A 27,363-nucleotide genomic window follows, 5' to 3' on the forward strand; every position below is an offset into this window, starting at 1 on the left:
GTAAGTCTAGTCACAAGTGGTAGAAAGTGGGGAAGATTCTTTATAGTTTAAAATTAATTCATGATCATGATGTCATCTTAAAATGTCAGGGAGAAAAATTTCTAAAGTGGATTAGTGAACCAGTGGATGAGGAAGCATTGCAGGAGTCATTTTCTCATGACAATATACAAGACAGTTGCACCAGCAGTGACTCAGAGAAACAAGACATGCCTGTTAAAAAAGCTGATGACCTAATGGAAACTAGAAGTCTAGAACCTGAAAAGTGTCAGGCCATCTCTTCAGCCAGTGAACCTGAAACAGAAAAGAATGAACAACACAGCCCGGTAGCGGCTATTCCAGAAAAGCAGAATTGTGTTGCTCAGGAAACACCAGACTTTCCCCAGGTAGACACTAAAGGTAAGATTAAATCACTTCAGCTTCTAGTGGATTTCAGCAAGTGTATTTTCTCTTTCATTTGTATTTTCTTAGTTCTCACTTTTGAATCACCTGTACCTCAGGATTAACTGCTGTTTTAAGTGGGGAGAAGGCATAGTAAGTGTAAATGTGTTCATTGGCCATAACTTGCCATCCCCAGCCCTCTACTCTGAGCTCAGGAAAGCACAGTACAGAGGGGAAGCATGTGAGAAGACTGCATCTGAGAACTGACCGCAGAGTTTGGGCTCTGCTACCTTTCTGTTCCCCTGGGCTGAAGTTAGCCTGTTCTTGAAATTTGGAGTAGCACAGGTTTTATATTTTTGGATACTTTATATTTTTTGTTGTTGTTGATGGTGGTAAGTTGATTTGTTGTTTTCTTGGTACATTGACTTAAAATATTCACAGTAGTTGGCACTAATGAATGAAAAACTGAATAACAATTTTGTTTTATGTCCTTTTGTACTATTTGAATTTTTTATATGAAAGTTCCTTTATAATTCAAAATAATAATTGTATTCAGTGGAACATAGAAGCACTTTTTTAAAACATTTTCATTTGCTGTGGTATTCAGGTTATTGATGAATATTTCAGGCTTGTCTTTATGAAACAACCATATCTATTATGATCCTTCATTTCTTAATATAATGAAGAAAATACCTTATTTGAGTCTTGATTTTTTTTTTTTTCCTGCGGATGTGTGTACCTGTGATCTTCACCCCACATGTCTCCTTGTCTTTCTTAACACCATACTTCAGGTAGGGTTTAATCAGTGTTAAAACAACTGATGTTCATGTGCATGACAGTTCGCAGATTTCTGAAATGTTTTCTGATACCTTATTCGTATTTAATATAGCCTAATGGGTAGGTGATTTATTCTCCTTTCTATAAATACAGAAAATAGCTCAGGAAATTTAAAAAGTGGCCAAAGAAAGTAGCAAAGCTACAACTCTCTACCAAGTTCTCTGATTCCTAAGTCCCATACTTATGTAAGTCACAGTTACCATAATACTAGTAATTCTTACTTGGACAATGTTGATTGTCAAAATAATCTGAGGAATTCTGACATTTAGTACGTGGGTTAGTTAACATTAGATCATTTACAAGATAGTCTTATACAACAAAAAATTGTCATTGTCACCCAAAATTGTCATCATTGCCTCTGTTGAAAAACACTGCAATTTTCTGTTGACAGTTTTTGCTATTTGCAGTGATCTAGTAACCATATTAAGCCATAGTCCTATCCTTGAGGACTGTGTATAAATGAATGTAATAGAGCTTTATTCATTGTCAACTATGATGTCTTGTTTTTAATCCTTAACTGTGAGAGAACTCATCTTTCTGTGTTGCTAAATCAGCTTGGAACTGAAGCTAAATAATCAAACTAATAGCCATTTGTCTAAGAAAAGATCTCATTTAGTCTGTGAATGAGTGAGGTCTTTTTCTGTGGAATGGAACTAGTGACCTATGTTTCAGTTTTTCAGATGCCTGTGTTTTCTAGGATTAACATATTCCCACTGGCTTGAACTACCAGTGGTACATGCATGACTGTCCCACCTGGCAGCTTGAACCACCAGTGGTCCAAATAGATCTAAACTTTTATTGTCTTTTTAGTAAAAAACTCATAAAAAGTCTATAGGTGAACCAAATCTAATTATTACCTGAATTTGAATAATTACTTCCCAAATATTAATATTTAAAATTACTATAATAATAAATTTATTTCATTAAATTAAAAGAAATTTATATTTGTGAAGTTTATCAGTCATCAATTCTCCAAATTTTAACGTGGAAATCCTACAGGTACCCCACTGTTGATCTATATAATATGCAATTGTAACTGCTATACCACAAGTCAGCTATATTACAATTATCTTTTTTTTTTTTTTTTTGGTACCAGGGATCGAACTCGGGATCTTGTGCTTGCGAGGCAGGCGGTGGTATATTACAATTTCTTATACCATTTTAATGTTTTCCTTAAGGAACTGTAATATGGTGATAGCTGGTCTGCTAAATCAATGCCTTTCTTTGCATTATTGTAATCAAAGACCTCCCTAAGAATTGGTACAAGCCACCCGATGGAACAGTCATGCATGTACCAAGCGGGAAATACCAAATTCAAATCAGAGCCACCCAGCAGCAAGACATACGAATTACAGCCCTTTTGTGTACATGTTAATATGGCCAGGGCTGGAGCTTAATCAGTCCTTGCAAGATTCTGTTTTAAGGAAGTGAGAAACATGTACATTTCAGAATTCACCAACTAAATCAGTGTTGTGGCCATCAGAAGCAATAACTTTTATGCCTATATTAGTAGTTCTATACGTGGTTTGAGTATCCCTTATCTGGAAGTCCTTGGGACCAAAAGTACTTCAGATTTGGATTTTTTCAGATTTTGGAATATTTGCATATATGTAACAATTTATCTTGGGGGTAGGGCTGAAATCCTAACACAAAATTCATTTGTGTTTCATATCTACTCTATACACATAATCTGAGGGTAATTTTATACTATATTTTTAATGCACCTGAGTTTTGGCTACAACTGGTCAGATGAAGTCAGGTGTGGATTTTGATTTGTGGTATCATGCCAAAGCTCAAAATTTTCAGATTTGGAGAGTTTGGGAATTTCAGATTAGGGATACTCAGCCTATATCTTTGTCAGTGCTGTAAATGAAATTAGTAAAATGCAATTTACTAATTAATTCTTTTTGTAGGAATAAAGAATTGGTGCTTACAGAGCCTGGGTCACTTTTCCAGTTTCAAAGTCAATAAGTAGCAAAGTGGAGGCAGAGATATAAAGCCATTGGAGTTTTGATCATTCCCTCCTGTGTCTCTGGGTGTGTTGTTACATATATGTTCTGGATTATAGTCTACAAGTGTAATTATTTGATATGGCTGCGCTTTTAGCCAAAGTTCCTCTTGATTTTCTTTTTTAATAGTGAGCATCTGTATCCTTTGGATTTTATTTTAGCTGAAATTAAAAAGAAGAAGAAAAAAAATAAGAATAGAAAGGTAAATGGCATGCCTCCTGAGATAGCTGCTGTTCCTGAGCTGATTAAATACTGGGCCCAGAGATACAGGCTCTTCTCCCGCTTTGATGATGGGATTAAGTTAGATAGAGGTAAGGTATATGTGTATTTAATTTTGTTTTGAAACCACTTCAAATTTACAGAAAAATTGCAAGAATTTTATATCCCTTTTAACAAGATTCATTTATTTTCATCATGTAACCACATTTACTTTATCATTCTCTATGCGCACATCATACCACTACCCCTTACTACTTTAGCATAAATTTGCTAAGAGCAAGAATATTTTTATATAACGAAAGTTATTTCCACAGTCCAAACCCTCATGTTATCAGTTGTCCTATCATGTCCATTCATTCATTCATTCTTTTTTACTTTATTTATTTTGGTTATTTGAGACTGGGTCTCACTATTATTCCAGGCAGACCTCAAAAAATGGTGATCTTCCTGGCTCACCCTCCTAAGTGCTGAGGTTACAGGCATGCATTATCTCACCCTGCTTCCTATCATCCCCTTTAAAGAATCTTGCTTCCAGTGTAGGGTTGTGTGTTGAATTTAGTTTTCATGTTTCTTTAATCTGGTTTGATTGATTGATTGGTTTTTAGGGGCATTTTTTGTTGTTGTTTGCAGTGCTGGAGACACAGGACTTCAGCCTTGCTAAGTGAAGCACTCCACTAAGCTACACCCCGGAACAACTTTGACATTTTTCAAAAGGATGATAGCCGGTTATTTTATAGAATATCCCTCAATTTGGTTATATATGTATTTCTAAAACTTTCAACAGATTTGATCTGTATTTGTATCATTTTCAGATATATTGCAAAAATAATTGATAGATTATTAAAAAGAACATCAGATGAAGAATGCAGAAAGTTATAATTAACACTGGAAACAGTTTTTCTCTTGAGCTTTTCTTCTCTGATCTTGAACACCTTACTTAACTCAGTCTTGCAGACTGGTGCTCATTTTCATATTGGGGCTAGTAGGGAGATTTTGATCCTTGGTGAAGTTTCAGGGATTCTCTGCACCTGTTATTATAATTTGCAAACTTTTGTGTATTGAGGAAAGTATGTCTGTGTTTATTAGGAGAAATAAGACAGGAAAAAACTTGAAATTCTATATAGTGAGTTGATACTCTTATTCTTCTGGTAATAGACATTTAAAATTTTAGTAAGGGATGGGAAAGGGAAAATTGGCACACATCTTGTTCAGAGAAATGTCTTTCCTGAAAAATACTAGTTTTTTCTACTGGGAAAGGAGAGCAATATTCTCTTTCTTCTGGAGTGGTCATAGGACCTTGTTTCTGATAATGGTGAGGGCTCTGCTATTCCTACTCTACTTCTGCAGCTCTGGAGCCATTTGCTGTCAGCTCCTTGCCTTTTCTGTCCCTTAAAAACATCCAAATTTTTTCCAAAGTGTCGTGGTCATTGTTTCTCCATTAGGTCAATTTGGGTCATTGTTTCTCCATTAGGAATGAAATAATTGGGGAACTTGGTGGAGCCTAGGGAGCTAGCCAATTAGAAAAGCTGACTTTCCATTTTCCATAGTAGATAAGCAGTGTTTACTCTCACAGAAAATCGATTGTACATGGAATTACTGGAAAGATAAGAGTATAATATGAAGAATCAGATTAGAACTCAGAGTGCTTACTTATATAGAAATTAGGAAAGGGAATGCAAAACTTTTCTTTAAAACTAGGTAATTAATAACTTTTAGAAAGGGAAAACTAAGCTTTTTGAAAGTATGTAATAATATAGTAATGTACGCTATTAACATGTGTGACTTGGTTTCTTGAAATTGAACATCCTAACAAATGTTCTTCCTTTGCAGAGGGCTGGTTTTCAGTTACACCTGAAAAGATTGCTGAACACATTGCTGGTCGTGTCAGTCAGTGCTTCAGGTGTGACATTGTAGTGGATGCATTCTGTGGAGTTGGAGGAAATACCATACAGTTTGCCTTAACAGGAAAAAGAGGTAATTAGCGATCAGTAGAAGAAAACTTTTATTTTCAGTTTATTGAGTGAATGTTTAATTTTATTTCAGTCTGTCTTGCTGAGATTATATAATTAATCATTTCATACCAATGTTTGAAATACTATCTTGTATATATTAGTTATATACTTTGTATCACATAACTGGTGTAAGTATTTAATCTGTATTAATATATTCAGTCAACAGTCTTCTTTTTTTTTTTAATTCTTTTATTGGTACACTTTAGGTATAGAATACATTTACATTTCTCATTGGGAACTTGTACCTTTACATGATGCATCTTTCTTCTTATTTTTTCCCCTTTCCTAGCCCTCCCTTCACCCCCTCCACCTTTCACTATTTACGAAGACTTTGTTTCCATTTTTTCCATTTCTCATAATTTTTCCTTTCCCCTCTTTCCTTTCCCCTACTCCTCAAACTTCCCCTACCCCTTTGGACCTTTTCTTCCTATTTCGCATTATCAGTTATTCTAATCATTGGTACATTTTAGGTATACAATATAATGACATTCATCATTGGAAATTTGCACCTTTGCATAATCTCTCTTAGTTCTTATTTTTCCCCCTTCCCCTGCCCTTCCTTCAACTCCTCCATCCCTCCCTATTTACGAAGACTTTGTTTACATTTTTCCATTTTTTGATATTCCATTCCCTTCTTTCCTTTCCCCTACCCATCCCATTTCCCCTTCCCCTTTGCCCTTTTTCTTCCTATTTCACATTATCTATTATACCTTCTGGTCCTTATTTACACTTTAAGTTTCTCACATTAGAGAAACTATTTGGTATTTACACATGTGTGTCCTATATATTTCACTTAAGAGTATCGCCTCAATGTGCATCCATTTAGCTATAAATGTCTCTAATTTCTCATTTTTTATGGCTGAGTAGTACTCCATTTTATAAAAAAAAACCCCACATCTTCTTTATCCAGTCTCCAGTTGATGGGCAATTGGGCTGCTTCCAACTTTTAGCTATTAAAAATTGTGCTACTATGAACATGGGTGTACGTATATCGCTGTGGTATGCTTCTTTTAATTCTTTGGGGAAGATCCCCAGCAGAGGAATAGCTGAGTCAAATGGGACTTCCAGTTCTAGTACTTTGAGGTATCTCCATACTGATTTCCACAGGGGTTGCACCAGTCTACACTCCCACCAGCAGTGGAGCAGGGTTCCTCTTTCCCCAGAGCCCCACCAGCATTTGTTATTGGTTGATTTCATGATAGCAGCCATTCTTTCTGGAGTGAAGTGGAATTTCAGTGTTGTTTTCATTTGCATCTCTCGATCAGTGATGTTGAACATTATTTCATATGTTTATTTGCCGTGTCTACATCTTTGTGTGAGAAATGTCTGTTCATTTCAGATGCCCATTTTTGGATTGGGTCTTTAAATTTGGGAGGTCTGATTTTTTTAAGTTTTTCATAGATTCGAGATAGTAAACCTTTTTCTGAGGGACCACTGGTGAAAATTTTTTCCCACAATGTGGGTTGTCTCTTCACACTGCTGGTGGTTTCTCTTGCTGTGCAGAAGCTTTTTCGTAAAAAGAGATCCCACTTGTTGATTGATTGTGCTAGCTCATGGACAACTGAGGTTTTGTTCATAAAGTCTTTTCCTACCCCAGTGTCTTCAAGAGTTCTACCTAACCTCTGTTCTAGCCGGTTCACCATTTCTGTTTTTATATTTAGATGTTTAATCCATTTCAATTTTAGTTTAGTGCATGGTGAGAGATATAGGTCTAGTTTTAATCTTTGGCAAATTGAAACCCAATTTCTCCAGCACCTTTATTAAAGAGACTATCTTTCCTCCTGCAAGGGTGTGCGACTCCTTCATCAAAGATGAGATGGCTGAGTGTGTCTGGAGTTGTTTCTGCATCTTCTAATCTGTTCCACTGGTCTTCAGGTCTGTTTCTTTGCCAGTACCATGCTGTTTTTATTGCAGTAGCTTTGTGAAATAGTTTCAAGTTGGGGGTTGTAATACCGCCTGCCATGTGTCTGTTACCTAGAATTCCTTTTGCTATTCTGGGTCTCTTCTTGTTCCAAATGAATTTTTGGATTGTTTTCTCAAGGTCTATGAAGTATGCTGCTGGGATTTCATTTGGGATTGCATTGAATCTATATAGCAATTTTGAAAGTATAGCCATTTTCACTATATTAATCCTTCCTACCCAGGAGCAAGGGATGTCTTTCCATTTTCTGATATCCTCTTCAAAAAAGAGTTTCAAAGTGCTATAATTTTCAGAGAAGAGGTCTTTGAGTTGATTCCTAGGTATTTCAGTTTTTTGGATGCTATTGTGAAAGGAATTGTTTGCCCTATTCCTCTCTCAGTGAGTCTGTTGTTCATGTAGAGGAAAGCTATTGATTTTTGTGTATTGACCTTGTATCCAGCTACTTTACTGAATTTGGTTAAGTCTAGAAGACTTCTGCTGGAGTTCTTGGGGTCTTCTATATAGAGTATCATGGCATCTGCAAATGATGACAATTTGACTTCTTCATTACCTATCTTTATTCCTTTTATTTCTTTCTCTTGTCTAACTGCCGTGGCTAATGTTTCCAGAACTATATTGAACAAGAGTGGTGATAGTGGACATCCTTGTCTTGTTCCTGATTTTAGTGTGAAGGATTTCAGTGTTTGACCATTGAGTATGATATTGGATGTTGGTTTTTCATAGATGGCTTCTATCAGTTTGAGGTAGAGACCATCTATTCCAATTTTGTGTAGGGTTTTTATCATAAATGCATGTTGGATTTTGTGAAATGCTTTTTCTGCGTCTATGGAGATAATCATATGGTTTTTGTTCTTGGCTCTATTGATATAGTGTATTACATTGATTGATTTTCATATATTGAACCATCCCTGCATCCCTGGGATGAATCCCACTTGATCAGGGTGTATGATCTTCTTGATGATCTTCTGCATTCTATTTGCCAGTATCTTATTAAGGATTTTTGCATCTATGTTCATTAGTGAGATTGGCCTATAGTTCTCTTTTTCAGTTGGGTCTTTCTCTGCTTTGGGGATCAAGGTGATGCTTGCTTCCAGGAATGAATTTGGGAGTATTGCTTCCCTTTCAATTTCATTGAAGAGTTTAAACAGTAGTGGCAGCAGTTCCTCTCTAAATGTCTTGTAGAATTCAGCAGTGAAGCCACCAGGGCCTGGGCTTTTCTTAGTTGATAAGTTTTTAATTACATTTTCAATTTCATTAGTTGATATTGGGTTGTTCAGAATTTTTAGGTCTTCTTCGTTCAACTTTGGTAATTCATATGTATCTAGGAATCTTTCCATTTCTTCTGTGTTGTCCATCTTATTGGCGTATAGGTTCTGGAAGTAGGTATTGATGATCCTCTGGATTTCTGCTGGGTCTGTTGTAATTTCACCCTTTTCATTCCTCATTGCATGGATTTGGGCCTTTTCTTTCCTTTTTCTGAGAAGGTTGGCTAGGGGTTTGTCAATTTTGTTTATTCTTTCCAAGAACCAACTCTTGGCGTCACTGATTTTTTGTACTGTTCTCTTAGTCTCCATTGCATTGATTTCTGCCCTGATCTTTATAATTTCCTGCCTTGTGTGAGATTTGGGTTTGTCCTGCTCTTCTTTTTCTAGAAGCTTGAGGTTCAGCATGAGGTTGTTTAATTGGGCTCGTTCTGTTTTCCTAATATGTGTATTCACTGCTATGAATTTCCCTCATAAGAGTGCTTTCATTGTGTCCCATAGATTCCGATATGTTCTATTGTCATTGTCATTTATTTGAAGGAACTGTCTGGTTTCTTCTTTAATTTCCTCTGTGACCCATTGGTTATTCAGAAGTGTGTTGTTCAATTTCCATGTGTTTATGAAGTTTTTGCAGTTTCTTTTGCTGTTGATCTCCAATTTCATCTCACTATGGTCTGATAATATACAGGGGATCACTGCAGTTCCTTTGCACTTGCCTAAATATGTTCTATGTGTGAGTATGTGGTCTATTTTGGAGAATGAGCCGTGTGCAGCTGAGAAGAATGTGTATTCTGATTTGGTGGCGTAAAACACTCTTTAAACGTCTGTTAAGTTCATATGTTCAAGAGTTTGATTGAGTTCTAGTATTTCATTGCTTGTTTTTTGTCTAGTTAATCTATCTATTTGTGACAATGGGGTATTGTGGTCTCCCACTACTATTGTATTAGTGCTTATATGGTTTTTCATGTCCATTAGTATTTGTTTTATATAGTTGGGTGCACTAGTGTTTGGTGCATAGATATTTATGATTGTCATCTCCTCCTCTTGGATTGTTCCCTTTACAAGGATATAGTGTTCTTCTTTGTCTCTTAATTAATGTGGATTTGAAATCCACTTGTTGTGCAAAGAGGATAACTACTCCTGCTTTTTTTCGGGTTCCCGTCTCATGGAGTATTGTTTCCCACACTTTAACTTTCAGTCTATGAGTTTCTTTTTTAATTAAGTGTGTTTCTTTTATGTAGCATATTGTTGGATCTTGCTTCTTGACCCATTCTGCCAGTCTGTTTCTTTTGATTGGTGAGTTGAAATCATTAACATTGATGATTATAACTGATATGTATTAACTTATCATTGTCATGACTTTTTCTTTTTGTTTGATCCTCCCCCTTTGCTTTTAATTTCTTGTCATGCCCGGTAGGTTCATTCTGCTGGATTTCCTGGGGTTGTGATCCTCGTCTTTTCCTAGGATTTTGTCTAAAATTTTTTGGAGTGCCTGTTTGTTATTTATGAAGTTCCTAAGTTGCTCTTTGTCATGAAAGTATTTTATTTCACCATCATTTTTTTTTTTTTTTTTGGTACCGGGGATCCAACTCAGGACCTTGCACTTTTGAGGCAGGCACCAGAACCACTGAGCTAAATTCCCGGCCCTCACCATCAATTTTGAAAGATAGTTTTGCAGGGTACATCAGTCTGGGTTGGAGGTTGTTTTCCTTTAGGGCTTGAAACACATCACTCCAAGCTCTTCTTGCCTTGAGGGTTTGCATTGAGAAGTCTGCTGTGATTCTGATGGGCTTTCCTTTGTATGTGATTTGTTTCTTTTCTCTAACTACTTGTAGAATTTTGTTCTTCTGTTGGGTTTCTGGATTCTTAACAATTCCTTGCCTGTGTGTAGATTATTTTTGATCAAGGCTAGTTGAAGTCCTATATGCCTCGCTTATCTGTATGTCAGATTATTTTCCACTGCTTGGGAAGTTTTCTGCCATCACTTCTGTAAACAGTTTTTATGTCATCTGCACTCTCTCCTGTTTCTTCATTGACTCCAATCAGTCTTATGTTATTTTCCTTTGCATCATCTAGCAGCTGCTGGATTGATTTCTCGTGGTCCCTTAAAATTTTAAAGAATTTTTTCTTTTCCTGGTCACTAATTGCAGTCTTATCTGTATATCTGAATTTCTGTCTTCACTTTGCCTCATTTAGCTGCATAGACTTTCAATGGACTGTTTAATCTCCTGGAAGTCTGTTTGCATCTGTTTTATGGATTCAGTTTGTTTCCTGTGTTGGCATTCCATCATGTGGAAGCATGGGAATCTTCCAGCATGTTCAGTGTGGTGATGTCCCATGACCTTGTGGTTGCTAATAGTGATCTATGAAAACTAATTATAGATATTCTTCCTAAAATCCCTCTGTAATAGTTGAGTTGCCCATATTATGGCAAGGAATTCAAAATAATTACAGAGTAATTGATCTTGTATGTATGTGTATACATGCATACTTATCATCACACTAACTGTTTTGAATTCCCTACCATAATGTACATATGTGTTCATACATTCACATGAGAAAATGGCTTTTATATATAATTGACATCCTTTTGGGTCAAATTTGTTTCTATTCAGTTGTTGTCAGTGATCACAGACTTTGTATTTTGCTATTGAAGATTTTGTTTTCATCTTTCAGTGTATTACAGTAGTTTAGCATTAGTACTTCTCAGTGGAGCTTTCCATGATAATGGAAATGTTCTTTGCCTATGCTATCCAATATGGTAGCCACTAGGCACAAGTTACACTTGAAACTTGTTACATTTGAAATGTAGCAGTGTGTATGAGGATCTAAATTCTTTTTACTATTAGTTCATTTTAATCAACTTAAAGCTAATAGTCATGTATAGCTAGTGGTTACCATTTTTGGATAACACAGTCTATACATAAAATATTTCTTAGCATGTCATTTATATAATAGAGTACTGTCTTGTTCACTTTCCTCATCACTAAGACACAATACTTGACGCCGCCTAAAGAAAGAAAGGTTTATTTTTGGCTCACAGCTTCTAGAGGTTTCAGGCTATAGTATACTGGCACCAGAGAAGGATAGAGGCACATGGCCAAGAAATTGCTCATAGCATGGTGGCAGAGAAACAGAGCAGAGGGAGATAGACCCTACCAAGTCACGGCCCCTGGCTTGCCTCCTCCAACCAGACTCCACTTCCTAACAGGCAGTCATAAAAGCCTTTATAATCCAATCACATTCCAGGAGCCCCACCTTTGAGCACATGAGGCTTTGGGGAGACATCTAGACATATTTAACAAGTACTTAACATGCTGTTAGGTCTAAAAACAAAGTTTGCCTCAAAAAGAAATATAGAAGAAAATAGGAAAACTTTGAGTAGATGTGACATTGAAAGTAACTTTTTCTTTTGAACTTTTAGTATTGTCAGCATATTTTTTCATCTGTGTCTGAACTATAAAAGATTGAGCAGCTGAAAAGAATCCTTTCACGTAAATGTGAATACTATTTATAGTGGGAAAATAGCATTGTAAATGCGTGGTTTTACAGTATGTATAGCTGGTGCTTCTGTTCATTACTCAAGTGATTCAATATATTATTTCTCAAATGTTAACAAATTTTGAAACTGACATCTCTGGAAAACAGCTACATTTCTGTGAAAACCATGCTGCATGCATACAGATTACATTTAGCCCTTTCATGTGTAGAATACTATCATCACACACTTGTGCACTTATAGGCACTCTGGAATAATTTACTATAGATATGAGTGAGCTAATTAACTAATGTTTGCATTGCTAATTATGAAATTACAAAAGATTAAATGAAAGCCCATTAGTGAAAATATGATGTCTCTTTCCTCTACCTAAAAATGTGTCAGTAAATATCATCAGCAGATTTTTATGTCTTATTCATAACCTAGCTAAAAATACATTTTGTTTTGGTTTTCTGTAGAAGTTACTGAATTTACCTTCATTTAGGCATGGACTCAAAATTTCTCTTTTCTGAAAGCTAGCATGAGGCTTTACATGTCAGCAGTGGCCTTTGTAAGCATTTGTTGCTTAGGTTGCACATAGCACAGCAAAGACTGACCTCATAGTTGGCTTGTAGCTACTTTAAGGCAGCTATTGCCACTTACTTAGGTGAAGCTGACTGTGTGAGAAAACTTTGAAACCAATTCTTTCAGTGAGTTTCTTGGTCACTGAAAATATAACTAAAATCCCTGATATATATAGCTCATGTTATGAGCTACATAGCTATGAGCTGTGTCTCTTAGTCTAAAAAAAAGGTTCTTTTACAGAAGATGCACTCTCCTATGTAACTAATAACAAGTATCAACTGACTTAGTTTTTCTTTTTCCATTTTTAGTGATTGCCATTGATATTGACCCTGTTAAGATTGATCTTGCTCGCAATAATGCAGAAGTCTATGGGATAGCAGATAAGATAGAGTTCATCTGTGGAGACTTCCTGCTGCTGGCTCCCAGTTTGAAGGCTGATGTTGTCTTCCTCAGCCCACCTTGGGGAGGGCCAGACTATGCCACTGCAGAGACCTTTGACATTAGGGCAATGATGTGTCCTGATGGATATCCTTTGGAAGTCCTGAGAGTTTACTCAAACCAGCCTTGTGGAGAGGAAGGGGAATGTATATGTGAGACTGAAAAGTTGGTGAAAATGGGTGATATTAGCTAGTAGAATTTGATAGATTCTAGTTCATTTTGAACACAAAACAGGTATGTAAAAATGATGTGGTGGTTGATCTCCAAAAATAATGGCAAACATGAAATAATGTCCCTTGATTACTGTTTATTTGTACTAATACAAAACAAGAAGTAGAATACACTGTTTGCAAATTGAGAACTTCCTCAAAACCTATCTCTGGAATCATTGGGTGACTATCCCATAACTTTTCTTCAGTTCACACTGACTTGGGCAATTTTGCTGACTATCTTGACTTTGTTCTTTACTAGAAGGTGGTGGTATTAGGCTTTCCTATTCCCTATTCTATTTTCTCAGTGAGGAAATGACAGAAAAAGTTTGTATTTCTGACTTGGCTATCTACCACTGGGATAATTAGATTTAACTTCTGCTAATCTCTGACCTGTCAGGGTCTTTCAGCTGCTCAAGTACAAATCTCATATTTAATTCTCTTTTAGGTTCCATGCAATAGTGGTGAACCTTTTAGAGCTTTCAATGATATAAACAGCCTATTGTAGCACATGGGCCATAGGTTTGCCACCACTGCATTAGAGAATTTAAATTTGTGCCTTCTACTACATAGCAAAATATATTTAGGTTATGATAAGTAAAGAACATTGCTTTTTGATCAGAAATAAACTGCTCTTTTTTTCTTTAACTGCTTCCCACCTTTGAAATTTTCAGGCTTTCTCAGAAGATTACTAATAATATTGTTTATTTTCTGCCAAGAAATGCTGATGTTGACCAGGTAAGCTATTACTGAAGACCTTCTATGGGCCTCTGGCTTAAGTGTTTCAAAGAATGAGCAGAAAAAGATAGGGCATTTTCTTATCCCAGAACTGTTCATGAGAAGTCCCTGGCTTATTAACTGTTATTAGCAACTGCAAGTGCCTGTCAGTTAGATCTCTGTCTGTTGCATCTTGTTCATCTCCATAGCTCTTGGCGTACTTAGACACAAATAGAACATACTAGACTTTCACAGGACAATGGAATGTGTTGCATTTCAAATGCTGCACAGCTCCACTACCCAATATCTGCCTTGACTGAAACATCCCTTGAGAATAGAGTTTTAAGTATTTCTGAATATAGCCTAGCCAGAGTTATTATAGCAGACAAGACCTTTAATTCAGCTAGGACGAATTTTTAAATATATTTCCATTATTTTCTCAACTGTGTTCTCATCATCTCTTACTTTTTCTGTGGTATCTATTATGCATTAGTCTTCCATATCTGTATTTTCTGGTGTTTTGGACCTCCCTTTTTTCCTTCTATATTACCTCAGTCTGGTTTTTCAACTCAGGTACATCCATTCTGTTATGAAGTGTACAGCGTCTGTGTATTTTGACTGTGCTTTTGGTGTCATAAGTAAGAGTTGTACAGTTTTAACTGAATGGCTTTTAAAAGCCATTGATAGCCTGATAAACTTGAAAAGATTTTTTTTTTGGTACTGGGGATCAAACTTGGGACCTTGCACTTGCAAGGCTGGCAGCGAAACCACTGAGCTAAATCCCCAGCCTGGAAAGATTTTTTTCTCTGATTTATTTTCTGGGGTAGGGCCCAAGCATAACTACTTTAAAACTTCCCAAATAATTGTAACATGCTCCACTGTGCATAATAGCCTAAGACAGAGGAAGAGCAGTCATAAATGAGCAGCTCAGGGCCTCTGGCCCTGTTTAGAAGAGATCAACTGTAAAGAGAGTCTTCTTCATGACAGCTCTCCCAGATACTGCATCTGGGAGAAGAAATCCTGTGCTTGGATCTCTAGCTTCACCACAAAACAGCCTACAGATAAAGTAACTGAAAGAACGAGAATTAAGCAAATAGTTATTTTTGCACTTGTACTGAAACATACTGTACTGTAAATTATCATAACTCATTTTAAGTGACCTTTAAAGTCAGATGTATTTATTATGCTTGTGTAATTACTGAAATAAAGTAGTGGATGACGGGCTGAACCTCACCTGTGAATGTACAGTATGTGGCTCTGTGAAGCTGACTGTAGGAAGTTAAAAATTCATATTGTATCTTGTGTTTACAATTCTCTGAAAAGCCTGCTGTTTTGGAAAAGCACAGTGGACATACTGAAATAAAAATAAATGCCATTTTAAAACCAAACAAGTGAAAGTCCTTATTCTGTAATGAATGAGACCAAACTCAACATGCCTTTGCTATGAGATGTTTGTTATGAGAACTGACCCAATAATGCAGTAATTTCCAGCCTTCTGAGCTGACACCCCCATGAGTTTGTGGACTTTGTGACTTTTTCTTCCCGTGCTCAAAGTCCCACATGCCACTTTGAGAAATATTAAAGTGAATTCAAATAAAAAAAAAAAAAAGTAACATGCTCCAGCAGCATCAGGATTCTCTAGATTAAAAGAAGAATAAATGAAATTTACTAAGTGAATTTTTACTCTTTGAGTTGAATGGAAATGAAATTTTATCTTTCTGCCTATCATCTATGATCTGTTTTTCCTAGATATTAGACCTCCCAAAATAGTATGTTGTACCATTTATAAATATAAAAAAGCACTATCCTACATATCATGAGTTTCAGTATCAAACTTGATATTAGACCTATTATCTGCTACTCAGGTGACTTAGCTATTTCTAGACTTCCAGATAAGGCTGAGCTTACTGATACCACAGTTATTAGTTTTTTCATATGTAAACATTATGTTCCATTACTATCACATAACAGGCTTCATGATATTTGCTAAGCTTTATCATGATACTTGTAGGTTACAAATAGGCTCAGTTGGGTAAATAACAATAGGAAAGTCACTGTTTCCCATAAGTTTCAACTAGTTAACACTTTCACATTTAACTCATTTTTGGTTGTTTTTTGTTTTTTTAGGGGCCAGGGGGTTTGTTTTGTTTTGTTTGTGGCTTACTTTAAAAAACTGCGGGGATTAGGATTGGTGTTTCATTCCTGTTTCCTCCCTCTAGAGGGAGTAAAGACCATAGAAAATAAAAGTCAGAAATTTGTCTGATTTCAAGTAAATTATTTTGTTTGGTGTTGAATTTAGATGAAATTACAGTAGAAAATTTACTTTTTTTTCTTATAACAAAGGAAATGATGCCATATGTGGGATATTTAAAATGAGAGGAGACAGTAATACAAGAGTGAGAGAAACAAGTGTTACAAAGAAATTGACTCACTGTTAAGGAACACAGAATGTCCCCATAACCTGAACTTATAAAATACGTAGCTAGATTCTCAAAGCTTTGAATCTGCTGTTTGAAACTCAGCCTGCATGTTCCCCACAGAAAAGTCTATAGGAGACCGTTAACATTCCATCTAGGGAAATTATACTCTGGATAGTACTTATATTATCTTAAATCAGGTATGGACTTGATATAAATGTAATTTGTCTTGAAGTCATTTCATACACAAAATATTGCTAATTGTTCTCTGTGTCCAGTAAAATGTTTTTCTTCTGGGTACCCTATTATCTTGAGCTCCAGTTCCCTTTTAATTGTAAAGGATTATCCCAGGATACATATCCCTTGCTTGTACATCTTCTCCCTGACAAACCTAAGAACTAAATAATGTGAAAAATCTTGTGAAAGACTCTTTGGTTGTAATATATCTCATTTTCTGAAATCACAGTTGAAACCTAGAGACTCAATTCAGAGAGCCCAGAATAAATATATTTATATCTACTTGTTACCTCTATCTTGCTACACTTTTCTTCATTTCTTTTCTTTGACAGCCATAGATTCCGATTCTATCTTTGGATCTACTGTGCTGCAAACATGAAAAATTTCTCTTGTTTCTCTTTTAAGTACTAAACAATATGGAGAGAGGCCTCTGGGCAGGCTAGCTTGACTAGTCTCAAAATGGAAGCCACACAAAGCAGTTTTCAAGCACCACCTCCGTGTGTTTGATAACAGTAGCTCCTTAGCCTTGTTTGATTTCCTAACTAGATATAACTAGCTTCAGAAAATTGATACTGTTTGTACTTCTCAGTTCAAATTAAGTCACTTGGAACTGTACTTTCATTTCAACACAGAGGAAGAAGGTGCAACATTGAGTGAAATCCCTAAGAATTATGTTTAAAAAAATAAAATGGATGCCCTCTGTGTGATAATTCCTGGCCCTTGCCTAACATACTCCATTTTCTGGGGCTTTTTTAGATAGACATCTTGATAATAGTTGAGCCAAACCCATCTATTTTATTTCATCTTAATGGGAAAATATTGCCCTTAAGTGCAGAGATCGGTGTTTAATCAAAAGAACTTATTTAATCAAAAGAACTGTCTCTTTCTAGTTGATGTAATTCCCTAGGCTCCCATTGGCTTTTTAAATTCGATTCCATAGTCAGTGGTAGATTGGGTTCTCAACATGTGCAAGGCCCTGGATTCAATCCCTAGCATCAAAAAAGAAGGGGGACCAAGGATTTAGCTCAGTGGTTCCACCTCCTGCCTCACAAGCGCAAGGTCCTGAGTTCGATCCACAGTACCAAAAAAAAAAAGAAAGAAAAAAGAAAAGGAAAGGAAAGGAAGAAAAATAAAAGAGAAGGAGGGAGGAAGGGAGGAGATGAAGGGGTGAACTAATTCCATTTCATATTGTCCATGGAGAGAAAAGTTCTTAATTGTAGTAATCATCACACTTCTAATAGTTGTTTGGTTTGCTAGGAAATCAAACCTAGGGACTTGTGCATGCTAGGCAGCTGGTGTACCACTGAGCTATTGCTCTAGCCTCCAATAGTTTATTTTTACTGATGGTTAATTGGTAGAGAGGTAGGTAGATGGAGGGTACTTTTTTTTATTGGTAACATTTCTAAAACTTGCCATACAGAACAATAGTCATATTCATTTGAATAATCAGAACCATTTATAAGTAAAAGCTCCTGTTAGGTAATATTGTTATTTGGAAAATACCTTTAACTGTAATTTTAAATTCAACTCCGTAGCTTTTTTAGTGGTTTTTGGCTGAATATAGTAAATAATTACCACTGATTTTATTACAAGTATTCTAAGTAATCATAGTATATGTTTATTTAATAAACAAAAGTTATGGGCCAGGGATTTAGCTCAGTGTTTTCACCGTCTGCTGCACAAGCGCAAGGACCTGAGTTCGATCCCCAGTATCAAAAATAAATAATAATAAACAGAAAGTGCTTTTGTTTTTCTAAATTTTAGAATGAATAAAACTTAATATCAGAGTGTTCTGAATTAGTTTTGTGGAAATCTGGTCTAATGGTAGCATTCTCATAGCTAAAACTATATCCATGTGATAAGTACTATGAAGCCATTCCAGGAGTTGGAGGGCCCTTCATCCAGGTTCAGGAACCAGAAGGTGAGAGAGCAGAAATAGGGCTAAGGACTGCATTGGGGTTCTGGTCCCTGTAGGAATTATAAATCCAAAAGTCAGCTTTTTCAACTTAGCACACAAAAGTGCATTTATAAACTAACAGTATGCTGCATTAATACATACACAACATAAGACTTTAGTAATGTTTCTCCTATGAATGACATACTTAGTGCTCATAGGATTCCCCTGAACATTTCATTGGATCATTACAACACTTGGCAGTATGCATGTCAGGTTATCAGACTGATTTTATTAATGAGTAAACTAGGGAAGTTTAGTGATCTGCACAGCCATTCTGCCACAATGGCAGCGTTACCTCACTGTCTTCCACTGAAAACATATCCATTGCCAAGAAGAATTCACCTTTTTTCACAGGAGTAATTTGCCATAAGATTCAGGCAGTGACTAAAATGTAAGGTAACAGGGCCGGGGATTTAGCTCAGTGGTTCCGGTGCCTGCCGTGCAAGCACAAGGTCCCGAGTTCGATCTCTGGTAAAAAAAAAAAAAAAAAAAGTAACAATTAGGAATTATAAAAGAATTCCCACTGAATCAATTCTGGTCCATTCCTGCTTGGTGAGAAAGTCGAAGGCTAAAAATTCATGACACAGTGGAAGGCACTAGTTGGCTGAGTCTTATCTGCCACAAATATTCTAGTTACTGGTACCCAGGTCTCTAGATCGACTCTGTTCTTAATCACTGTGTAATTGGTATTACAATTTAGGATAAACGGGATCAATTCCTAATATCAGCCGGCCTTCCCCTAGGAGAACTTGATGCTGTACAGTTAGGATAGTATTGTGTGTTCTTATACCATATAATTTATCATTCTCTACAGAGGCTGTGAAGCTGAGGCCTCATAAGTCAGTTGGGAAGGGAAGACAAAGGCAGTTTTGCTGAAATGATTCCTGAGCATAAGCTTATATTTTCTTCGGTGCTGTGAGTAAATTTTCTCAATCGGTGGTGTCAATAGAAAACAGGGATGCCCAGCTCTTCTGTACCCCACATGGTCCCTGATATTTGGTCTGTTCTATTTTGTGTAACTTGTTAAAGAACAGCCCTCATGCTTTCAGGATGCAGTTCTGAAAACAGATAAGGGACAAAGCTCAGGAGCTGATTATTGATCACCTCCCCAAACCAATCAAGGTAAGCTTTGATGCTAAAGCTGTCACCTTCATTGTGGTCTTTTACTCTTTTCTCCTTTCCCAGTCCCCAAACTACAATTGTACTGCCCAACATAAAATACAATTAATGGGAGTTCAGTCCTTACTTCTGGATTCAGTCCAAACTAGTAGGTATTTTGATAAATCTAACATTTTAAGTAATAGACCAAAAACATAGAATGTAATACAGAGCTGCTAGTCTTCACCTGCCATTTTCCCTCTCTCTTCCTCAGCTTCCCAGTATCTCTCTGCATGTAAGAGTTGTACAAATAAAAGCAAAATTAAGTTGACGTTTCCTCTGACCATTTCTTCGTTTTGAATATTGTAATACAATTTCTCATTTAGTGACCAGTTCATTTAGTGACCTAGTTGCAGGACTGGACTGTAGGTCGGTCATCAAACAAGGAATGCCTGTATATACTCATTTGATAACACAGTAAATATTACCTTCTGCCAGATGCTGGCTTAGTGTGTATAATACCACAGCGATTAGATTCTCTCAGCCCTCAAAAACAAACTAGACTGACTAAGCACTAACTCTTCACAGAATCACAGGTTACAGTTTGGATGATCACAGTTAGAAAAATGTGCATCTCCTGAGTTTGTACCTGTCTCTAACCCTTAGAGTATCCCTTTCTCTGTCACTCGGTTACTTGTTTTCTAACTGCATAGGGCTGTGCCCTATATTCCCCTTGTCTTGATGTTTGTTTTTGCTACCCTAATAACTGGTCACTGATGATATAATCATAAGTTTCCAGGTACCATATTGTTGTTAATAGAACTCTGAGAGGTTGGATGGAGGAAAGAATGCTAGACTGAAACAAAACTTACTTTTATAAGAAATTAAGGTAAAACATTACTTCGAAGTACAACAGAGACCAGTGCAAGCATACTGTTAGGAGCAAAAGAATCTTTAGCAGCTAATTACCCCTACTGAGTAGTCATTTATTGGCATCCTTTTGATGCTGACTCGAGGTAAAAGGGAGGGTTCTTTCTGCTCCCTAATAAAGGGGCTGCTCACGGTTCCAGTAGACTTCAGAAAGAGCAGTGTATTTTACCATGACAATTTTAAAAAGCAAGAAGATCTAAAATAACAGCAAGGGTAAACTGGGCACGGTGGCTCTTGCCTGTAATCCCAGCACTCGGGAGGTTGAGGCAGGAGGATTGCAGCGAGTTCGAGGACAGCCTGGGCTACAGAGTGACTTTTTGAGACCGTGTCTCAAGAAAAAGAGCAACCACCAGCAAAAGAGATTAGTTAGAGAAGGAAGAAAAATTTTAGTAGAAGCTCAGCTGCTCATGAGATTAAGGATTGTGGCTTGGATCATAGCTGTCTTGCTCTGTACTGTGTTCCTAGTGTCACATAGCAGGTACCAAGTAAATACTGTTGACCAGTTGAGAAGGTGAGAGGTAGATAATAAAGGTGAACAAGACAAAGGCTTTCAGGAAGGAGGATTTTTCTTTAAATGACTGTTAATAGATAAACCTGAGATTTGGGAAGGATCCATTCATTTCTCTTTCTGATTTCTTCAGCTTAAGGCATTGGAGAGATGAAGTCTCTATGAAGCATAGTGCCTTGATCTTAACATCAAAAGAGTCAGAAACAATAAATGCTACCAAATATTGCATTAATAGTTATGTGGGAAATAACAGGGAACATTTGAGACACCTGATTATTTGAGGGACCTAATTAAAAAGCCAAACTCTTCCTGTTATTTGATAAAGCAATATGAATGAAAGAATTGTTTTGAAATCAAGCTTCTGTATGTATAACTTTCTTCTGTTCATCTTTTTAGGTGGCATCCTTAGCTGGGCCAGGGGGTCAAGTAGAAATAGAACAGAATTTTCTTAACAATAAATTGAAGACAATCACGGCTTATTTTGGTGACCTGATCCGAAAACCAGCCTCTGAAACCTAACTGTGAAGCAACACAAAGACAAAAAGATCCTGTAATAATCAGAACATTGTTCACATAAGACACTGGGAATGTCTTTCTGTGTTCGCTGATACTTTGTACACATACTCTTCTAACATCACACAATATGGAAATTTACATGAGTTTAATGAATATTAATGAAGTGCTTTGAGATCTTTGGATTATATTAATGAAGTACCGTGTGTATTGTACATTAGGATAGTAAGTGTGTGATATGGACGGGACAAGGTTGCTCCTCTGCTTTATTTCAGCATGTGTCTGTATGTGTGTATTTATATTTTTTATTTTTTTATCTTTGTGAATATATACATACACCTATACACATTCATATGTTTATATAAAAATAATTGTTTTAATAGAGAAAAATACAAAGAAAATTATGAATGAGTGATGGTTTATCCACCCATTTAACCTCTACTGAAATAATGTACATTTAATGCTGAAGGTGTATAATTTAATTTAGAACAGTACAGAATGATACAAAAAGAAGAATTTCACACCCCTTCTCTACCCTTTATTTATCTACCTAAAGATAATCACAGCTGTGTTAGGACACAAAGGAATTGTAGTATACCCTAATACACTGTTTTTCCTCACTGTTTAATACTTTGCCACCTTTTTTATTTAATACAATTTTTAATCAGTATTTCTTGAAGACCTTTCCATATCAGCACATACATAGAGACCTACCTCATTTTTTTAATTTTTTTTTGTATTCTGCTTTCTCGATATACCATGATTAAATTAGTTGCCTATTGGTCACTTGGGTTCCTTTCAGATTTTTACATTTGTCAACTGTTTGCACTGTGTTTAGGTATATATTGTTGAACGTGTATCCATTGGGTAAATACGTAGCAGTTTATATTGCTAGGGGTTTGCTTTCATTTTGTTGTCGTTTGGCTCAGTTTTTGAGGCCTCGCTGTGTCACCTAGACTGGCCTCAAACTTGTGATCCACCTCCAGAGTGCTGGGATTGCAAGAGTGCACTGTCACACCCAGAAGTCTGTGCATTTTAACTCTGATAGGCAAAATCAGATTGCCTCAGTAAAATTGGGCTCACTTAGCCTTCCAGAGAGTTTTCTTGTTTTCATGTCTTTGCATCATCTGGAATTTGCTTTTGAACATCCTTTTAAAAAAAATGAGTGTTTTTCAGATTTCCATTGCAAATTCAATGTGAAATATATTTTGTAATACAGAAATTTATATTATTTTTCTATTAAAATGGCAATGAAAAGAGGAGGCATAGTGTTGCTTAATTATTCACCTAAAATGTGTTCTGTAATTTTAACAAGTACGAGTGACATACAGTTCCTTGCCTTTAGGGTTAGATGCCGGAATTTTATCTTTTAATAATGTGAGCATGTGAAATATTAAAACACCATATTGGTTGGGATAAGGCTAGGGAAGGGGATATAGCTCAGTTTTAGAGTGTGTGCTTATGTGCTTAGTGTGCAAGGGGCACTCAGCTCATTTCCCAGCACCAAATAGTAATATTATGAACAAAGCCAACTTTTGAGTATGCTAACATTAGTCCTTTAAAATTTTACAATGTGATTATTTTTGTTAGAAATAAAATAATACACTTAATTTCTTTTTCCTACGGTAACATTTTACAAAAGAGTTACTGGACAATTGTTTTATTCTCAAATTGATCTCAAACTGGATGTAAAAATTTGAATCATTTTTTTTTTAATAGTAGTATAAGAACTTTGGCTGCTATTAGTTGTTACTCTTTATTTTTCTGGATGTAAGCTTTTTGAGAAGTCCAGTTTCTGTCCCTGTATAGTAAAATGTAGTTTCTCAGTTTTTTGTTTTGTTTTAATGCTTTATATTTTATACTACCTTTGGAATAAACCTCATTCTTCATTGGACAACTTAAAGGCTTTGATTTCTTTAAAAATTGAAATTTTAATATGTATGCTACTTTGGCATTCACTTAACTTTGATATGCACTGATCACTGCTTGAAAAAGACAAGACTGAAGATTGTACTTTGAAATTTATTGAGTAATTTTCATAAATATCAAATGAGAGGTTTTTAGATTTTTGTATTCTGTGTAGTTTAAAAATAATAGTAGTTATAGTAAATAAATAAATAATAGTAATTAAAGAGAGGCAAAGTAACAAATGGGAAAAGGATGACTCATCATTCTGTATCTGAGTACATTTTCCAAAATGTTGGCAAGGAACTTCTGAATTGAAATCTTGAATGTATTGAATCTGTCAAGGTACACAGCTGGTGCCTTTGTGAATGTTCATTAGCTATCATATTTAATCAGGTGGTAAGTGGTGTAATGTAGCAAAGCTGAAGAATAGAACTCAGTTGTCACCTTTTGACTAAAGTATTCCTAGCACTAATCACAAGAGGAAGTAACTAATTTATAGACTTTAATAGATTGTCAGTGTTCAAAAGGACTTTAGAAATGTCCGTTACTTTGTGACTTGTTCAAATAAAATCTTACTAAGAAGCCAAATATGTAAAGTAGATTAAAAACAAAGCTCATGGAACTGCTTAGGATAAAATAAGAATCAAGAAATCAGCAGCCCTGTTCAGATCCAGCCTGTTCTTTTTTTCTTCATAAACTGTAAAACCTTTGAGCCAGGGATTTAGCTCAGTGTCACCGACCCTGCCTTGCAAGCTCAAGGTCCAGAGTTTGATTCCTAGTACAAAAAAAAATTGTAAAACCTTTAAAAGAAGAATTATTTAATAAAAGTAAATATATATTTTAATCTGAATACAGATTGAACAATGTAAGAAGTGAACCTCACCCCGAACCCTTTCCTCTCCCATCTACCGCATCTCCACTCCCATCTCCAAAGGCAACCAGGGGTCAAACTGGTGTTGATCCTTTCAGACATTTCCCTGTCCAATACAGTCTTATGCACACACTGGATGAGATAGGATTATATAATTCTGAAATTTTATTTTTGCTGCTGGGGCTTGAACCCTGAACATGCTCTATCATTGAGCTACACCCCTAATCCCTGAGTTATGTTTTTAATTTACTGTCTTGTAAATTTTTCTATATCAGTGCACAGATATTTGTGCTGTTGGTTTTAACAGACACATAAGTACAAATTGATAAGAATTACTTTAACCATGACCCACTTGTGAACATTTAAATTAACAGCTTTTGCATTTGCAGCTAGTGCTGCCTTCAGGGTATATTTCTAACTAGGATAGCTTCCCAGAGGTGAAATTTTTCAATCAGCAGTCATCCTTATTTGTTTTTATAGGGTATATAATGTCAAATTGATCTGCAAAAATATATATTACTACCTAGGCATTTTTCTCACACTCTCAAAACCATTTTATATTTTCACTTATTGTTACTAATCTGATCAAACAACAAAGTTGATTTAATTTGTATGTACTGATTTGCTAATATGATGTGAGCAGTTTTTCATATATTAGCTAAACACATATGTTAGTCAAAGTTTTTTTCAAACTAGTTGCTATTTTTCTATTAAATGAAATAACCTTTAATTTGAAATCTAACCTTAATCCACATGTGAGTGAAACTAATGTAGCTGTTTCTGAAGTTTGTTCTTTTCCTTCAATCCACTTGTCCATTTCTGTGCTGTATGTTTTTGATTACTGTAGTCTTTGTTGTATGTGCTCATGGATGTGAATTCCCTCATTATTAATCAGAATCAAGTTCTATTCTTAAAATCCTTTGGGTTCTCCTCCTCACATGCAGTTCTTGTGATAGAGTACAGTACCTCACTCATGCTAGGCAACTGTTCTTCCACTGAGCTACATCTGCAGTCTTCTGGAGAATTGTTATTTGATTTTTGAATCAGGGTCTTACTCAATATTCCAAGACAACTTGAACTCACTGTGTAGCCTAGGCTGACCTCAAACTCCAATCCTCCTGCCTTAGCCTCGAAAGTACTCTCTGGAGATTTTCAATTTTCAGTTTAGGAAAAGTGGTATCCTCACAACAAATTGAATTTTACTATTCAAGGAATTGTTCTTCTGTTAACTAATGTTCTGTTATTCTGATCTTTTATGTATTTCACTAAAACTATACCATTTTACTGTATAAATCTTACATTATTTTTTGCCAAGTTTATTGCTTGGTATTTCACACTTTTTGCTTGATTTTGAAAGGGATCTTATTTTCTTACATTTTCTAACAGGTTTACTGTCTGTTTAGAATGCTGGTTTTTTTCTGTTATATCTAATCATCTTACTGAATTCTTTTTAGTAATTCTTTCATTAGTTTTTTAATTGATTCACTTTGATTTTCTAAATAGGAAATCATGGCATCCATACATAAGTTTTTCTCTTTGCCAGTATATATGACTCTTAGTTTTTACTATTTTCCTATTCTATTGGTTGGGAATTCCTATTCCACTACCAGGACTGTTACAATAATGGCATTTGTTCCTTGCATTTTAGTTTGCAATGAAAAGTTAGAAGTATTTATCTGTAGCTTGTATTAGAATTAAGATACTACCTTTCGTAGTTGTTTTGTTCTTATTTAATGTAGTAAACCCCAAATTACATTTTCAAATTATTCAGCCATACCCACATTTCTGTCATTAAATCCTACTGTATCATTACGTATTGTGGTAGTCAGCTTTCTGTCACTGTGAAAAAATACTTTACCTAAACAACTTGAGGAAAGGTTTATTTTGGCTCACAGTTTCAGAGGTTTCATGGCTAGCTGGCTGCACTGTTTGTGGGTCTGAGGTAGGGCAGAACAGTACAGTGGAAAGGATGTGATAGAACAGAGCTGCTTGCTTCATGGCAGCCAGAAGGTAGACAGAAAAGAGCAAGAGAACAAAAAATACCCTTCAAAGTCACAACCCCAGTGACCTTCTTTCTTCAGGTGGGCCTAATAATTCATCCAGACCCTAACCTCATGATCTAGTTAACTCTCTAGGCCCTGCCTACAAACAGTGCTGCATTGAGGAACAACCCCTCTATACATGAATTTTTGGAGAAACTTCATATTTAAACCATAACATTATTTTAGTTCATTGTTAGATTTCACTTAGTAAATTTACTTTTGTTTCTGTTTGTATTTGTATGCCTAAGACTATTCTGGCAGAATGCTTTAGAAAGTTTCATTTTTTGAGTCCCAAATAACATTGGTAATATCTCTTCATTGAATCCTTGGTGCAACTCCTTGAAAACTGGGCCTAGTAACTTTTCAAGTAAGATGTTTTGATTGTCAAATTTTTTAATTTATCTTTTCATTCAGGTTTTCTAATGCCTTCATGAGATTTTTAAAATAATTTATAATTCCCTGTAAAATACTCATTCATTTAGATTTTGACAATAATATAAAATTAGCATATTGTGAAACTTGTTTTAATTCTATTTTTTAACTTTTCAGTTTGGAATCATATCTGACTTGTAAAATAATTGGAAAAATAACTCAAAGAATTTTGTTTACATCACTAATTTTTCCAAATGTTAATATCTTAGAGTACTTAAAAGAAGACTCAGTTATCTGCTACTATCATGTTATCAATATATACTTTATTTTTAACTCAACTAATTTTTTAAAACTTAAAATTGATTTGTAAAGGAATTTCAGATATTACCATATAAAGAAAAATCACATCAGGCATGGTAGTGCACGCCTATAATCCCAGCACTCA

At 35.7% G+C, this 27,363-nt stretch overlaps 1 protein-coding gene across 10 annotated transcripts in view; it reads left to right on the top strand.

Annotated features, from left to right (window-relative positions):
• Tgs1 (trimethylguanosine synthase 1) overlaps positions 1-24,319 on the top strand; it is a 50,204-nt gene extending 25,885 nt beyond the window's left edge. The window contains exons 8-15 of one of the 10 annotated variants that reach the window (XR_015442669.1): positions 90-396; positions 3,386-3,535; positions 5,274-5,417; positions 13,010-13,226; positions 14,008-14,086; positions 19,491-19,591; positions 19,726-19,798; positions 21,609-21,791. Coding sequence is in view for 6 of the 10 variants with exons in the window: in XM_087190300.1 (XP_087046426.1) it covers positions 90-396; positions 3,386-3,535; positions 5,274-5,417; positions 13,010-13,226; positions 14,008-14,086; positions 21,609-21,731 (1,020 nt within the window). In the remaining 4 variants the exon portion in view is untranslated. Of the gene's footprint in view, positions 1-89; positions 397-3,385; positions 3,536-5,273; positions 5,418-7,243; positions 8,205-13,009; positions 13,227-14,007; positions 14,087-19,490 lie in introns of those variants that run through there. The other 9 variants (XR_015442667.1, XR_015442668.1, XR_015442670.1 and 6 more) reach the window with 9 other exon arrangements.
• Positions 24,320-27,363: the final 3,044 nt, after the last annotated feature.

Source organism: Heterocephalus glaber, unplaced genomic scaffold (assembly GCF_053883595.1).
Source record: "Heterocephalus glaber isolate CG9 unplaced genomic scaffold, H.glaber_assembly_v1.0 deba00001553, whole genome shotgun sequence".
NCBI classification, from domain to species: domain Eukaryota; kingdom Metazoa; phylum Chordata; class Mammalia; order Rodentia; family Bathyergidae; genus Heterocephalus; species Heterocephalus glaber.